Source organism: Quercus lobata, chromosome 8 (assembly GCF_001633185.2).
Source record: "Quercus lobata isolate SW786 chromosome 8, ValleyOak3.0 Primary Assembly, whole genome shotgun sequence".
In the NCBI taxonomy this organism is placed as follows: domain Eukaryota; kingdom Viridiplantae; phylum Streptophyta; class Magnoliopsida; order Fagales; family Fagaceae; genus Quercus; species Quercus lobata.
In genome coordinates, this window is record NC_044911.1 from 12,140,493 (window position 1) to 12,157,556 (window position 17,064).

The following is a 17,064-nucleotide window of genomic DNA, read 5'->3' on the forward strand; positions in this document are numbered from 1 at the left end:
ATTACATCAATATCTTAGTTCATTCGAGTTCCACATATGCTATATATAAACTAAGAGCTGTTCATTTAAATATTAATAGCCAATAGTAGCAACATAGTATAATCTGAATTTAATGAGAAATATATAATATGGACACAACATTTTTCATAATTGTTGACATAATTTGTTATGATTGGAACAACATCACTTTCACTTGTATTTATCACTAACACCACTTTTATATGCACAAATCATAATAAGCCATGTCAGAAGTTATGTAATGTTGTCCGTAGTACTTATTGTGATTTAATTGATTGATATTTGCAGAGTTGAGGAGGCTCTTGGGAATGCCAGCATCCCATTAGCTCTTGCTCGGTATAAGTTCTCATTTCCACCACTACCATCCTCTTCCTTTGAAACAGTAACATACATGTGTTGCAAGACCTTACCATAGATAATCAAGCGGCCTAGCAAGCACAGTTCATGCAATGTCCCCTTAAAGCCTTTTACCTCCACAATCTTGAGACTTTTGACGACACATGTGTATCTGATGGAGCGCTCAAGCCAGAACCTATCAAGGTTTTCGCCCTCGACTGGAGAGGAGTAATCCTAAAACAAAGGAAAATTATACGTCAAGATTTAAGTTCGAGGTGAAAAATATGTATGTCGTGTATATATTTGAACAATCTTATTGATACTCACATAAAAAATTCTTCCCGGGCCTATATCCAATGTAAGATTCTCCAGATAAGGAGAGCTGTTAAATAAGAATACGATTCCGAAGAATTCATATGGATGCATAGAAGTCTTCAATATCAAGTGTCTTATGTTCATGTCATATTCCATCCGCAGTGGTTCATCTCCATGGGGAATAAGCTGTAGTAAATGCACATATGGAAAAGGGTTGTTAGTTAATCAACTTTCACATTCTTGTTTACCTTCTGCTTTTGCTTTTGCAGTTTTCGCAGAAACTCAGCCTCCACACTATTTAACATAAGCCTCTACCATGTGAACAAGTTGAAATACTATGTTCCATAGTAGCTATACCATTTTTATTTTGTTTATGATTGATGTAGAAACGAAAGAACAAAATTTTGCTAAATAGAGATATCGTGAAAACAATATACAAGAAATTCTAAAAGTAGTACTAGAAATTATTGTAGCAAATAATAAAATCATATGAAATTTGGTGATGTAAAAGGAATCGCTGTGAGGATCACAAGATTTGAAACTCATCGCCTTGCGACATGAAGACATATATTGTATTTCACTCAAATTCGTTTGGTTAAGCTTTCAATTAGCCAAATTTGTTATTTATGATCATTTTAGTTTTTGTTACGATTGTTAATTAATTTAAAAGTCATAATTTGGTCACATTTGTTCTCAAACATTTCTCAAAATTTTCTTTTTTGTCAAATTTTCCTATTTTCTAGCTTAATCGTGCTTACTACGAATTAGGATTTTCTAAGGACCTCCTAGCGGCCCTAAGATTTATTTAATGTTTATATTGTGAGTTGTAGTGTTCTAGGCAATTTGAAATTTGGTCAATAATAACTTTAGAGAGGTTTTCTTCTTTTCTTCCAATAGTATTCAAAAAACCACTTATGGATTCATGAGTTATTCATGAATTACTTTTTAAGGGAGATGTTTTTTCGTTTTTTAAGATCGACTTTCCGTTTTCATCAGTTTAGTTTTAAAAACCTAGCTAAAAATTGATTGCCACGTACTCAATGGCAACTTTAGCAATTATTATCTTTATTTTAGGATACGTGATCATTTGTACTCTCTCTCTCTCTCTCTCTCTCTCTTTAATATTCATTTTTCTTTAATATCTTTTTATACCATGATACTTGGAACTCAACAGACAATTTATAGTATTTTCAATGAACATGTCTAGTGGTCAAACCCCACTCCCATAACTATTGAATTATCGACAAGGAAAAGAGTGCCTTTGTAAAATTTATTATTTCCTTTAAATTTAACTAGCCTTCCTTTTGTAATATTTTGAACTTTCAAGTATGATACGACTTTGAGTCATGATGTTCTTGTATTTTATTTGTCACCTTTCTCTTTCCCTCCTCTCTTTTTCTTCTTCATTTTCTTTTATTGCCTATTGCAAGAAACGAAATAATCTCTATTAGGTTAGAGTTTATGCAACAATTTCACTTGAAAAGGGATAACCCACCTCTGTCCTATTACTTGCAAATAAAATACCGGAGGCTACCAAATGAACAGACAAAGGGCTTCTAGTTAAGACGGAAGTAAGATATACAGATGTTCAAGCAATGGAAATAGATGTGTAATTCCAATTGTTTTATTTGCATATATTGAATGAACAAGTTGATAGTAGACTACATATATAGAGATGCCAAAAAAATGAATATTAGTTTTCTCACAAAATCAAAATCAAAAGAATATCAAGTCAAATTCATGATGCCCTATAGAGAGATACATTTGAGGTACTCCTACCATACACCAGGTATATATCATATGCTTAAAAGAATAGATAATTTGAAATAATAAAAAAAAAATTGAATGTAACTGCATATTACTGTTCAATAGTATATATTAATTTATGTAAAGAGATAAAACCTGAAGCATAAAGGTGCAAATAGTCAAAACCTTGATTGGATAAAGTTGTAGACGGAGTTTATAGAGATCATATCCTATAGATTCATCATAATCCAACTCCATCCCAAAGCTTAGATCTGCTTCTTCCATATGGGCTGGGTGTATTTCAAATTCAAAATGAGGAATTGTCCAAGAATATTTGAAGAACCTTAAATTTGGCGCTTCAATGACAATCTCATTGGAAATTAGAGAACAGTTATCCGCAACAAAACATTTCAGCCTCAAATTTGGTCCACTGATTTCAAGATGATCCAAGTTCCAACACTTCTTCAAACTCAAACTCTCTAGCAAGGGACAATTCCTTAACAAGGCTTTAATAAAACTCAGTGATAATTCCAGCCAACCGAAAGAGACTTGCTTCAGTGCTGCAAAGTTCATGAAGTCAGAGTTACGAAAATTGCAGGAGAACAACTTTATAGATTCAAGAACTATATGTCCAAACACATTTAATGGCAAATCAAACAACGCTGCATGATTATCAAGGTTATCTTCTGCCCATGTTGGGTCAGAAAAATCAAGGCCTAAACCTTTCACATTATGTATGATGGCAAATGAAATGCAACGTTGTATATCCCCATTAAAATTTTCAGGCTTAGATAATGTGAGTTGAAACTTATCTATATCACGTCCTTGATAGTTTTGGATCCGTTGTAGTGCAAAATCCATGAAACCCCTTCTTTGAGAGGCTTGCATTTCTTGAGATTCACGAACATCTACAAAGGCTCTCTCATCAAACTCAATGTTCCTTGTTTCATGCCATATGTAACGCCAACGCTTGGACAAAACGCTAGTCCTTACGGCTTCTTTGAAGGGAAGGAAAGAGATGATGATCAGGATCAAATGCTCACTCAACTTTCTGAACATGTCCAAGTTATCAGCCATGGCTGTGGAGAGATCAGTGTGGATGCTGTGATGATGAGTTTCTTAGATAATATCCAAGAAGTAATTTGCAAGAAGGGTTTGAAGGGATTTGTATCGTTAAAGCCAGAGACCAATGGTTGCACCGTTTGGATTATAGTGGGCTTTGGCGAAAGGTTTTTATTTTTACCAAACCAAAGAGCATGTATGGAAGATTTGAGGCGTGTAATTGAAACAGAAAGAAATGCGTAGAAGATTTTTTTTTTTCAATTGATCTCTATTAATCCAAATGCAATTTTTACACAAATATCTTGAAATACTAATGCATCAAGTTTTCAAAACAATACAATTTGGGGGGCACTACAAAACACGTGGGTCTATGGTCGTGTTTTTGAAAAACGCGGCTATATCTAATCTATTGACTTAAGTGGTTTTAGCTGTGTTTTTAAAATGTGGCTATAAGGTAAGTCTATAGTCGCATTTTAAACGTGGCTACAGACTTACAAAAAAAAAAAAAAAAAAAAAAAAAAAAAACACCCATAAAATGGGTTCAACACTTCAACGTAAAGGAGATATGGAATATGCCATGGAATATTCCTATGGCATATTCCAAAAAAAAATCTGAGATTTCAAAATATGAAATCTCAGACTTAATCACTCGTATGGTCCTAGCAAAAAGAAAAAAAAAAAAAAAAATGCTCCCTCACAGTCTCTCTCTTTTAACTCTCTCACAAACTTAACCACTCGTATTAATCTCAAAACTCTCTCAATCTCTCTGTTTCTTGCTGATGCTGTATGAATGGGTTTGTGAAAATATGGAGTTTTGTTCATTGTTGTTTAAGTTTTGTTCATTTTTTTTCCCTTTAACTTTCTGTCTCTCTTTGCAGTAGATCTGAAGATTGAGTCTCTCTTTGATTTAGATTTGAAGATTTTGAATCAATGAAGCTAAAGTGCCTCAAAAAATTATCTCTCTTTGCTTTATTTTTCTTTGACCCATGGCCGAAAATTATTTTCTTTTATTTGATTGTGTTTTGATTAATTTTTGGTTTGAGCATATGGACTCTTTTTGGTTGTGTTTTTGTTATGGGGATTTTTGTATTTTTGAGTTTGTGCTTTTGTTTTCCTTGAATATTTGTGTGTTCAGTTTGGGTTGATTTCATTGAAGGAGATGTTCTATTTGTGTTCTTGTACTGTTTTCTTGTATTTAAGAGCATGTTGTGTTTGTATTGTAAGCATGTTGTGGTTGATTAATTTTGAAATTTTCTGGGTTTTTGTTTGAATTTGAATTTGCTAGGTTTGTATTTTTGTTTTGAATTTCTTAATTTATTTAAAATTGAAATTTTAAAGTTTGAAAGTATTAATTTTAAAAATTTAATTTAAATTTAAAAAAAAAAACTTTTGTTTACCGAAAATTAATTTTTGGTAATCAAAGTTTTTTTTTTTTTTTAATTTATAATTTAAGGGTATATAGCCGCGTTTTTTAAATGCGGCTGTAGATTGAGGACTTATAGCCACGTTTTAAATGCGGCCATTGGTCCGATCCTATAGCCACGTTTTAAACACGGCTATAGGTCCTAGTCTTAGGCCATGTTTTAAACGCGGCCATAGGTCCTGGTTTTAGGCCGCGTTTGAAAAGTGCAGCCATAGACCCCCTCAGGCCATAGTCATAAGGTTTAGGCCACATTTCAAAACGCGGCCTAAAAAAACGTGGCTATAAGCCAAATTGTCCTATAGCTACGTTCTTCTGACCTATAGCCGCATTTTAAAAACATGGCTACAGGACCTTTTTTTTTGTAGTTGGGGGGCGGGGGGGGGGGGGGGAAGTAGTAAATTTGTTTAACCAATGATTTTTTTTTTTTTTAACAAGCCTAATTAAGTGTATATGTTTGTGAAGGTTCTTTCTGAAAATTTGAACTCGGCCCTTACTCTCACACCTCACAAGTACTTAGTGAAGGTGCACAGTGATACGTGGTACAAGTGAATGTTAAACTCAAAAGATATTTTTATATATAATTAATACTTTTAAAAAAGAAAATAAAATTGTTAACTATGCTTAGTATGTTTAATAAATAAGTAAAAAGTCACCACAATAGTGTTTAGAAAACAACTTGTAAATGACTTAACATTACCCTGAGTAGAGTTTTATTTTTTTATTTTTTATTTTTTTGTAGTAAGAGATAGAAAATTTTAGGTATACTTTATGAAATGTCTTTCTATTAAAACTTTATTTCCTCTTCTTTATATGTGTATTTATTTCTTAAAACAACTCGTAATGACTCAATACCATATATCTGTATATAAGTATGGAGTAATATTTAGTGGTAATTAATAATAGGATACAATCAATATCTAGGTGTATTTAGAGTTTTACCATTTCTACTACTAGACAACGAAAACACAGAGGCAAAGAGAGTGAGATTTAGTGTCTGTTTGGTATCAGTTTATTTAGTTTTTTGTCGAAAATGTGCTAAAGTATACTTATACTTCAAGAAAAAAAAAATGAGGTTTTAAAAAGCTGTATATAAAAACTAAAAACTGAGCAAATAAACTCAAGTTGAAACAACACTTAAATTGAGATTAAGAAAACTTATATGAGGCACTCAAGCATCATGTTTCTGCACCACACTTGTTTGGTGTGCTCTTTGAAAGCAAGAACCATTGTTAAAATTTATGGTCAGGTTTAGAAATGCAAATAGGGTGGGACGCTAATTAATTCAAATTAAAAAAAATAAAAAAATAAAAAAAAAAACTTAAATTTTTGTTTATAATAATTGAAAATATTTATTTATTAAAAAATAGAGTCTTTTACATTGGTCATTTGCATAAATTTGTTTCTTTGGAATTTGCTATTTGTATTTGTGCTAGAACCTCATTCTTTCTTTCTTTTGTGTGTGTGATTATTTCCTCCATTAAAAAAAAGTCATGATATTTTTTTGACATAACAGATTGCCATTTTTCTCTCAAATCTCAAGATACATTGCCAATTATTACAATAATTTTAAGGAAACATATTAAATACGTAGTTAGCCAATTAGTCTTACTTATTAGGACAAAACTTAGATACAGTACCTTAGATGTTGTTCCTTAGATTCTCCTCTTAAGATTGAGTCATGTGGCTACTTAACTAAAAAAATACACTTCTATCCCATAAGAAAAAATCTATATGGTAGAAACTTAAAAGGAGAACCTAAAAAATATAACCTAAGTACTGTACTTAAGTCTTGCTCTACTTGTTATCCAAATTTTAAAACCAAAACAATTAATTACTTGGGTATAATATCAACATTATTCATGAAATGACAACTATGCTTTCATTTCACAATAAATGCCACCTTTAATATAAATATATATATTTATATATTTATATATATAAATATATATATATATATATATATATATATTTATTATCAATGCCACTTTTAGTATGCCTCTTTAATATCAAATCACTTGTATCCTGGTCTTATAATAAAGTAGTTGAGTTGGATAAGGATGTTGCTCAAACATCAAGTTTATGATTTTTTTTTTTTTTTTTTTTTTTTTTTTTTTTTGAGGGGGATGCTTATGATGCTATTGAAACATTATGTTTATGCATAATGCTCCCCAACATATACTCTATCATGAAACATGTTAATTTGATCTTATTCATTTATTATTTGGACAGTTTTTGCTAAATAATGCATTTTGAATTTACATGAGAATATTGCCTTATTTTAATACTTGACTCCTAAAGAGTCAAGTTCCACTTCAAACCCTACTCTTGCAACTGATGTGGCATTTTTTTTTTAAATTTGACCCTACTTGGAACTCGAGTTCCACTTGAAACATTACCTTACCCAATATCTCAAATTAGTCGTGTCTATGTCACTTTCTCTTATTTATATCTCTCTAACTCTCAAACCCTTTGTCACTCTCGTCTTTGTCTCTCTCACTCTCAAATCTCCCTTTCAATTTCATACCTCCCTCTTGTCTCTTGTTTCTCACTCTTTTTAAGTAACCAACGATGATAGTCCCAAAATCCACATCATTGGCACTCCATCTCACTAGCAATTACTAGCCCTTCTCTAGTTGCATGTCAATCTTCATTTGCTTTTTCAAGGGTTATAGATTTTTCCAAAAAAAAAAAAGAATTGGTAATTTGTGTTTGCCCTATTTGATTTTCTATGTTCCTTGTACTTTAGACATTTAGTTCTAAAATGAGGGGAATTGTGCAAAACTTTCCAAAATTTTGTGAGAAATCTTCATGTGGTTTTTTCCTTAATCATTGCATGGAAAACATACTTGTTTGTGAAGTGTTTAGTATATGATTATATGTCATGGGTTTTTGGATAAAATTAGGTTTTTAATTGAAATGGGGATATGAGTTAAGTAGTAAATAGTGCTTTTGTTTTGTTTTGTTTTGTTTTTTTTTTTTTTTTTTTTTTTTTTTTTTTTTTTTTTTTTTTTTTTTTTCATGTACTTACCTTTTTATTTTAGTGAAAAGTTAACGGATGCCTTCAGACATTGGTTTAGGAAATTTTTTTAAAACATTTATGGGAAAAGAAGAATGCAACTGATTTTTTTGACTGCTTTTTTACATTTCCCCTGAAAGTGGATATCAAAACTTTCCTAAAATCGAAGATGAAGAATTTGCAACTAGATTGCGATTAGCTCGCGAGTGCCAACTTGCAAAAGGTCACGTGAGAAGTATATACTAAAATTTGAAGAGTCTGTTACCCAAGTTGGATTTCGTGAGTCACTTCGCAACTCAGGCTAAGTCGCAAGTGACTCACAAAACTCTTTGCTTGGAGCTATTTGAGTGTGCTTTTTCTCATACCTTTACCAACACTATATATGTAACATCCCGTGGGTTTAAAAAAAAAAAAAAAAAAAAAAAAAAAAAAAAGGTAAGTCAGAATTTTTTTTGTGGACCAATGTGCCCCCACCTAACCCCACTACCCATCACACAATCCACTCCCTCTTTTCTCTCTTTGGCCGGCCACTCCCACTCTTATTCTCCTTTTCTTTTTCTTTTTTCAGTCAACACAACACACATAAACACACTCCTCTCCCTCACCCTCCCACCGGTACATTTCTCATCCTCACCTCTACCATTTTTCCCGGCAAAATCACTAGAAAATCCTCAAGAACATCACACCTTCACATAAGTAAATTGAGGTTAAAGTTTTAATCTCTTTTGATGAGTATTATGTTCTTATTTGAGGTTATTTTACCCAAGCTTTAATGATGATTTTCATGTGATTTAAGAGCTTTGGAAATGATATTCATGTGTTATACTTATGGGTTTTGGTCTTGGTGGATGTAATTGTTGAGTGAGTTCATGCTTTTTACTATGTTGGGTATCTAGGGCTTGTTATGGTGAAAATTTAGGGGTTTTGAGGTATATCTTGTGAAATGAAATTGTAAATATAATTTTATGGTTTATTTGGAGCTAGTTAAAGATCTAAATTGGTTGTTTGAAAGGATATTGTGATTTTGGTGTCATGGGTCTCTTGATGATGTTGTGAAAACCATGTGGAAACTATTTATAAATTATTGAGGTTTTGATGTTAGAAATAATACCTTGTATGATTCATAAGTATAATGGGAGTCTATGTCTTGTAAAGTAATTGGTTGAGAAACTTTGGAGATGGAAAATATTATTTGTGAGGCTAAATCTAGGCTTGCCTAATTTAGTGCCTATTTGGCAATTCCTAATATGTAGCTAGATACAATTTCAAGTTTTGTGCTCATTGTGATAGATTTGCTTGACATTGTTTAGGTTCTAGCTAATCTCCCCTTGGAGCTTGGAGAATTAGGATTTTGCGGTTGCTAGGTAAGTAGCTTTTTAATGGGTATTTTTGAAAAATAACCATATCTTATAAATATTGTTTTTGGGTCAAACACATTTTGGAAAATTAATGGTGGAACTATGTTTTTCTAAAAGGTGTTGTGTTATGACCCTACTATATATATGATTATATATGAAAATGCATATTCTTATTGCATATGGGGGATTTGCATGATTTGTTAGCAAAGAAAAGACTAGCATCTTTGATTAAATTCTAGAAAATGTGTATTATAGATTTATTGCATTATTTGCAAAAATATAAAGATGCTTTATCTTGGCCTATGTTATTTGGGAAGTTAATACAAAATCTCTTTGGCAAGAAATAAGTTGAAGGCATTGAAAACCTTGTGAATATCTTGGGCATTCAAATGTTTTATGAAACTACTTAGAAGTGAAATTATGTATTTTGAATTAAAGTTATGTGAGCTCTTTATGTTCTACCCATGTGCTGTGACATGTGATTATTCGGTGATTACCTTGCTAGATACTATAGTCTGTGTGACATTAGTATCTTAGCACCCGTCTTTGTGATGGTTATTAGTTCCGGCTTTGTGTCGACGATGAGTTCCGGCTTTGTGTTGGCAGTTTAGTTCCGGCTTTGTGTCGGCAATGAGTTCCGACTTTGTGTCGGCGATTATCATGTGGCCTTAGGTTAGATTTTCTAGTTTGGAACGGTGTGTTATTGCTCACAGTATAGTAAGTAGTTTCATGTTAAGATATTTTGAGGAATATATAGTATGTAATCTCATGAGAACATTTTGAGAAGCTTTGTGCTGTGTCAATTTATCCATTATTGTCATATTATTTTTGAGAAATGGTTTTGTAGAAACTATTTGGAAACTCCCGAATTAAAAGCATGATTAGTAAATTGTTACCGTCATGAAACTTGCATTTCCCCACCCCCTTTAATTATGCTACTTACTGGGCTTTGTCTCATTCCATTATTTTTTATAATTTTTCAGAGTAGGCAACAATATTTTGAGACAGCTTTTTGGTGGCTAATAGTAGTTAGACTAACTACTAATGGAGGTTGAGTTTTTGTGTATTGGATATATTAGATGGTGTACATCTTAGTTTAGGCTTGACTCATTCTTTTGTATATTATAGTGGTTATGACTATATTTTCCACTGTTGGGACAAGCTGTTGTTATGTAATGGTTGTTTTCAGACCTCTATTCTTTTGTGGCCTATGATCCTTGTAATTAATGCTTAGAGCTCTGACTTACTCTGAAAAGTATATTCTATGGGATGATTAGGATAATTCTTGTTGTTGGCACTTGATAATAATTCTGTGGATTGAATTGTCAAGAAGGAAAAAAAAAAATTTACAGGTACTTGAGACGTCTCTCTCATGTTTTGGACCCTTTGGGGTTTGGGGCGTGACAATATAAGCCCTCATTACCCACGAAATTGTAAGGAGTTTTTCCAAGAAAATTTTGTGAGAGCAAACCCTAGCTAAACACTTGAGAGTTAGAGATTGTATACCTACAATCATCTACACTATTTCTCTAAAGTTTTCTTTTACTCCTACCTCTCCATCTACATATCCTTGAGAGGTTCTTAGCCCAAACACTTACCTCACCCAAGCTAAGTGTTGAGAGAAGTTTTGGTGCATATGGGAAGCATTGGAAGAAGCCTTTGAGTGGCGGATGCAGTTTGGAGCTAATTGTGGAATCTGGATAACTAGTGAAGACATAGCTCCATGAAGCCCGTTGGTAGCTAGAACTTGGAGGGTTCAAGTACATTGGGTAGATTAGGCTTGGAGGGATTTTTTTATATTCGTGTACTCTAACTTTATTCACTAATGGATCGATTTCGGATTGGAGGGCCACGAAAAGGTTTTTTACCAGGTACTTTGGTTTTCTCTTTGATAACACATTGTTATCTTGTGTTTGCATCTCTCTTCCCTACTCTTTAAACTTTACATTTATCTTTTATTGTACATGCTTATGCCTTAGAGTAGTGTTCCGGTTTTATTACAACTCATTTACTCTTGTTCCCCACTTAGTTAAGTTAAAGTAAAAGTAATCAAGTCGTAATTTAAAATTGGGGGTCTAAATTAGCTATAGTGTTTCACACTATTTGAGCTTTTAAAATTGTTGTAGAGACTTTGTATTGAGGAAGTCATTATCGTATTGTACCAACTAGGTGGCCAATACAACAAGTATTTCTCCAAGCAATCAATCTACCAATACGAATACACATTCAAATTAATTGTACCGCTTTATATACCAAACTCACTCGTGAAAATTGCTCATTCTAGCCGATAAATCAATATTGGATAGATAAAAAATAAATAAATAGAAAAAAAAGAAAAGAAGAAGAAGTTAACCTCTGATCATAGTTGTCACCACCGCTTACCACTACATCGCCAGCACTACCACGACACCAATCATCCTCTCCCCAATGCTGATTCTTCTTTTTCTACTTGTCACGTCTTGTCCATGTTTCTCTGTATTCTATTTATTAAGTTTTTAAACTTTTGTTATAATGTCTCTCGATGTGAACAATGTAAATAAATGGAAAGGTAACTGAAAAGTTGAATTCAAACTTTTGAACTCTTCATTTACTGTGAATGATGTAAATAGATAGGAAGGAACTTATACAACTTTAAAATTTTGTCTTCTATTGTGAATTCCTCCACCCATCATCATATTTATATTTTAGGACACATGGCCTTCTTCTTGTCTTGTCTTTGCTTTTTTGTCTTCTTATTAAGGTTTTTTTTTTTTTTTTTTTTTTTTTTTTTTTTTTTTTTTTTTTTTTTTCACTTTTCTTGTTTTGTTTCACTTGAAGTGAATGATGTAAATAATTGGGAATGAAACTAAAAATTTGAATTCAACTTCTCAAACTCTATGTTAGTGCAAATGATGTAAATAGATGGGAAGGAAACTTATTTGAGTTTTAAATTTAGTCTTTCAATGTGAGTATTTTCACCCACCATCATATTGATAAATTAGGTCACATAGCCATCTTCTTATACTTCTTCTTGTCTCATTTTTGTTTCTTTGTCTTCTTACTATTAAGCTTTTTAACTTTTCTTGTTTTGTTGACCTGCTATGAATGGTTTAATAATAAATCAAAAGGAAATTGAAAATTTGAATTCAACTTTTCCAATTCTTCATTTACTAGGAAAGATATAAATCGATAGGAAGGAACTTATTCAACTTTTAAATTTTGTCTTTTAGGGTAAGTATCTCCACACCATCATATTGATATATCAGGTCATGTGACCTTCTTCTCATCTCTGCTTCTCTATCTTCTTTGTATTAAGGGAAAATGACACTTTACCACACTAAACTATACATCTTATTATACTTTGCACCCTAAAATATGGTCCTTATTACAATTTGCATCTCGACATCAAGTTTGCTATTAACTTAATTGGATGGAAAAAAATGGTTCCACATGAAAAGACCTAATTTTCCCCCTTCTCAATCCCTTAAAATAAAAAATAAAATATATTTTACCACCCTAAACTATACTCATGGTTACATTTTGCACCCTAAACTTTGAATTTTTACCCAAGTTAATAACAAACTTAATATTGGGGTGCAAAGTGTAACAAAGATTATAATTTAGGGCGCAAAACTTGCAGTCAAAAAGTTTAGTGCACAAGTGTAATGTGGGGTATAGTTTAAAGTGGTAAATTGTAATTTTTCATTTTATTATGCTTTTTAACTTTTTTTTGTTTTGTTCGCCTAATATGAATAATGTAAATATGTGCGAAAGAAACTAAAAAATTGAATTCAATTTCTCAAACTCTTCATTTAGTGTGAATGATGTAAATAGATGAGTAGGAGACTTATTCAACTTTAAATTTAGTATTTTAGTGTGAGTATTTCCACACACCATCATATTGATATATAAAATTACATAGCGTTCTTCTACTTCTTGTCTAGTCTTTCTTTCTATCTTCTTCTTATTACGCTTTTTAACTTTTCTTGTTTTGTCCATGACATGTGAATGATGTAAATAAATGGGAAAGAAGCTAAAAAGTTGAATTTAACTTTTCAAACCCTTTATTTACTATGAATGATGTAAATAGATAGGAAGGAATTTATTCAACTTTTAAATTGTGTCTTTTTGTGTAGGGGACCAGCTTCTCTTCCATTTAAAATCCTCTCATTCTCTCCCATTTTAATTTAAATGATTGACACATTGCAGACAAACAATCCAAGGGTTAAAAAAAGCCCACTTTATATTAAGCTCTCTCTCACTTTGTTCTCTTTATTTATCTCTTATCTACCACTTTATAGCCCTCAACCTTTGGTGGACGGTGGTATTTTGGACTTAAGCGGTAGTGGGAGTCATGATTGAAAGCGTCAAGAGTCAGTCCGGTTGCAATGTAAAACTAAACAAGGTGGTCCTTTGGCTAGGTTTAGGTTGGGTTTCTTTGGAGTTTGCAGATATGTGTTGAATGAATATGGGTTAAGTGCTATGTGATTAATGGATTACTGATGGCTTTTTTTTCCTTTTTTTTCTCGTCAAGTGGTGGTTGCAGAAAATTAAATCAGGATGTGATATGGATTTTTGAAGTGGGTCTTCGGATGGAATGCAAGGATTAATATAATGTGGGCTTTTTATAACCCTTGGATTATTTGTCTACTACATGTCAGTCACTTGAATTAAAATGGGAGGGTTTTAAATGGGAGGGAGTTGGACCCTTGTGTGGGTATCTCAATCCACTGTCATATTGATATATCAAGTCATGTGACTTTCTTCTTCTTCTCATTTTGTCTCTATTTCCTTGTTTTCATTTTATTAAACTTTTTAACTTTTCTTGTTTTTTCTATCTAAAATAAATGATGTAAATAAATGAGGATGAAACTTGATAGGCGAAAAACGTTTTAACCCCTTGTAATGAACTAATTGATTAATTAGCCAAGTTTATTAATTAATCAAATTAGCATGCAATTGTACGTGGTAGTACAAACAAATCACCAATTAACTAAAGTATGCAACGGAAAATAAATTGACACGGTGATTTGTTTACAAATGGGGAAAACCTATATGATAAAAACTCTACCGGGTGATTTTAAGGTCACCACTCCCGATAATCCACTATTATCACAACAAGCGGTTACAAGTAAAGGAATCACAATACCTTATACCAATTTACAGTTGAATCTTTATCCCAATACCCAATTGGACTTGTTTTGTAGTGACAATCTCTCATTTTCAATGCATGGCTCCCAGTACAAGACTAACCAATTGTGCGGATCCTAGTACGCGACTTAATCACCAACTTGAGAAGGATGTTGGCTGCAAAGTTCTTCAGTTCATCCAGATGATGAAAATCAAGAAGCTCCTTGGTCACAAAATCCTACGGTGTACAAACACAGCAGCTTTTTCAAGAGAAAGAAGAACTAGGGTAAACTAGGTTTTTGGTCACACCTTTCTTCACACTTGTGGAATTGTGCTCTTGTGCAACTGTGCGTAATCTTTTACGGCCCTTAAAATAATCCTTATATATGTGTAGGGTTGTGAGAAAAGAAAACTCAAACAAAAATTCACGGATTGGATGAAAATCAGCTTGAAAAATTGAATTTCATAAACCTCGATAGATAGCCATCTATCAAGCTAGCTGTCGAGCTACGGGTCAGGTTTTAGCAGCTTTTAAACCTTGATAGATGCTAGCTGTCAAGCTTTAAAATCCAACACTTTCTGACTTGATTCTTGGATAAACTTGCATGGCTTTAACAGTTGAACTTGAAACCTTATTTCTTAAAGCATTAAACAAACTCTAGATTTATCCAATTACAAGTAAAGTGCGTTTTGTCAAAAGATTAGCTAATTACATAAAATGTTGACATATGTTCCTAACATCAAATCACATATGTCCTAATAATCTCCCCCTTTGGCAATCCATGACAAAACCATAACAAACAAATGAGATATGAAAGAAGTTATAAATCACTCAACTCATATTCACTTGTTGAATACAATAAAATCCATCCTAACACAAACTCTTGAAAAACTTTGCAAGAAGGGAGTTTATGGCAAAAAGATTTTGACAACCTATATTTTTGAAACACTTTAAACAAAACTTATCACGGCATCTTAGTGTGAAACAGAAATATAAGATTGTATACAATATAAAAGAAACATTTGTATTAAGAAAGAAAAGAAACAATACATGTAAAGATAGGTGAAAGAACTGTAATAACAACCTCAAATGTATATATATCAACAAGTACAAGGTTTGCTATCACAACATGATCGCAAGATCTAAGGTACATGAACAATGTATCTAAAAAAAAGATACATAAAATTCTCACTATATTCCTAAAAAAATGAACACTCCCTTTAACAAAAATCTTCTATACTAACCCTCCCCCTATGAGTATAACTACTTTCATATCTAAAACTACTCCCCCTTTTTGTTATGAGTGACAAAGGGTAAGTATGTCAAGTAGACATCTCGTCATCACTGGGTAAGCTAGCATCCCCATCCTAATCATCATCATCGTTGTCAGAGTCATCATCATCCTCAGATGCCTTAGGAGGAGGAGAGGGAGACTCTACGAAGCCACTAAGGTGAGCCTGCCATCTAGCAATACAGCCGACTTAGGTGTTCACTGACACAACTCATCACTAAGAGTGTCAAGGCAAGCATCCACGTGCTAAAGCTGCACCATGATTGCATCAAGAGTCACACCACCCGCAGAAGAAGAGGGAGCAGAGGTGAATGGAGCTGGAGAAGTGGAAGGAGTTGCCGTCCCAGACCGCCTCAAATGTAGCTACGCCTCGCTCTGTTTAACGGTAACAGTATCTATGGCACACATGACATGGAAGTGGTCGAAAACGGGAAAGGGAACAAAAAAATGGCATAGAATCCTTGTGATAACTGAAGGGAAGATGAGCTTATCACAGGTCACCCTATCCCTATATACATCTATGATAGAAAGAATAAAATGAGAGGGAAAATCTAAAGAAAGATGCTCTAAAAGGGAAATAAAAAATCAAGCACGAGGCTCGGTAATGGAGTTATAATGAGATAAAAGGATGCAAGACAAAAGTCATAACCATGTTAAGAAACCTAGGACCTTTAGCAAAGGTCGTACAGTAAGTGAACTAACGATCACCCCAATCAGAAGGACGCTCACAAAAAAAGGATATAAGCTCGTCTTTAGACACGGTCCTCAAACGATCACAATCAGGGTAGTCAGGATGCGTTACCCTCGGGACATGGAGCACGTCAGATACAATATCTGAAGTGACCACAATGCGCGTACCTCGAACGCAAGTAATAAAGAGAGGTACTGAATAATCAAATCCATACATATTGAAGTAGAACTCCTGAATAAGCATGGATGGATAAGTGACCGGGATGTCACACAGTGATTCCCAACCCCTACTATGAATGACAGTGGGTAGGTCAGTATAAAAGAAGTCTAACAAAATGACTTGGCGTTCCGAATGAACGCCTCGTCTAGAAAAGTTCTCCAAAAAGTCTTATCGGGCTTTATCATCACGGAATCAAACATGGGAGGGAGTAAGATCCGAAGAAGTGGATGCTTCGAAATGAAAAGGGTTTTGAGACAGAGTAGATTTTCATTTAGGTGCCATAGAGCAATTAACCGAGAGAGAGAGAGAGAATAAAAAAAGTACCAATACAGTCAATATATAAGAATATAGAGAATGTAAAGTACGTATGCATGAAAATGCATGAGCATGTGATATGTAATAGTAAAAACATCATGGGATCAGCCCAATTTAATCCTACCAACACACAATCATTTCAACAAAGTAAACACACATCTAAA

General features: G+C 33.1%; 1 protein-coding gene across 1 annotated transcript; it reads right to left on the bottom strand.

Moving 5' to 3' along the window:
- Window positions 1-285: 285 nt before the first annotated feature.
- On the bottom strand, window positions 286-3,492 carry LOC115956395 (F-box protein At3g62230-like). Its single transcript, XM_031074791.1, has 4 exons — window positions 2,572-3,492; window positions 918-980; window positions 682-855; window positions 286-588 (listed from the first exon to the last, which is right to left on the bottom strand). The coding sequence occupies exons 1-4, from the start codon at window positions 3,490-3,492 to the stop codon at window positions 286-288; spliced, it is 1,461 nt and encodes a 486-aa protein (XP_030930651.1).
- Window positions 3,493-17,064: the final 13,572 nt, after the last annotated feature.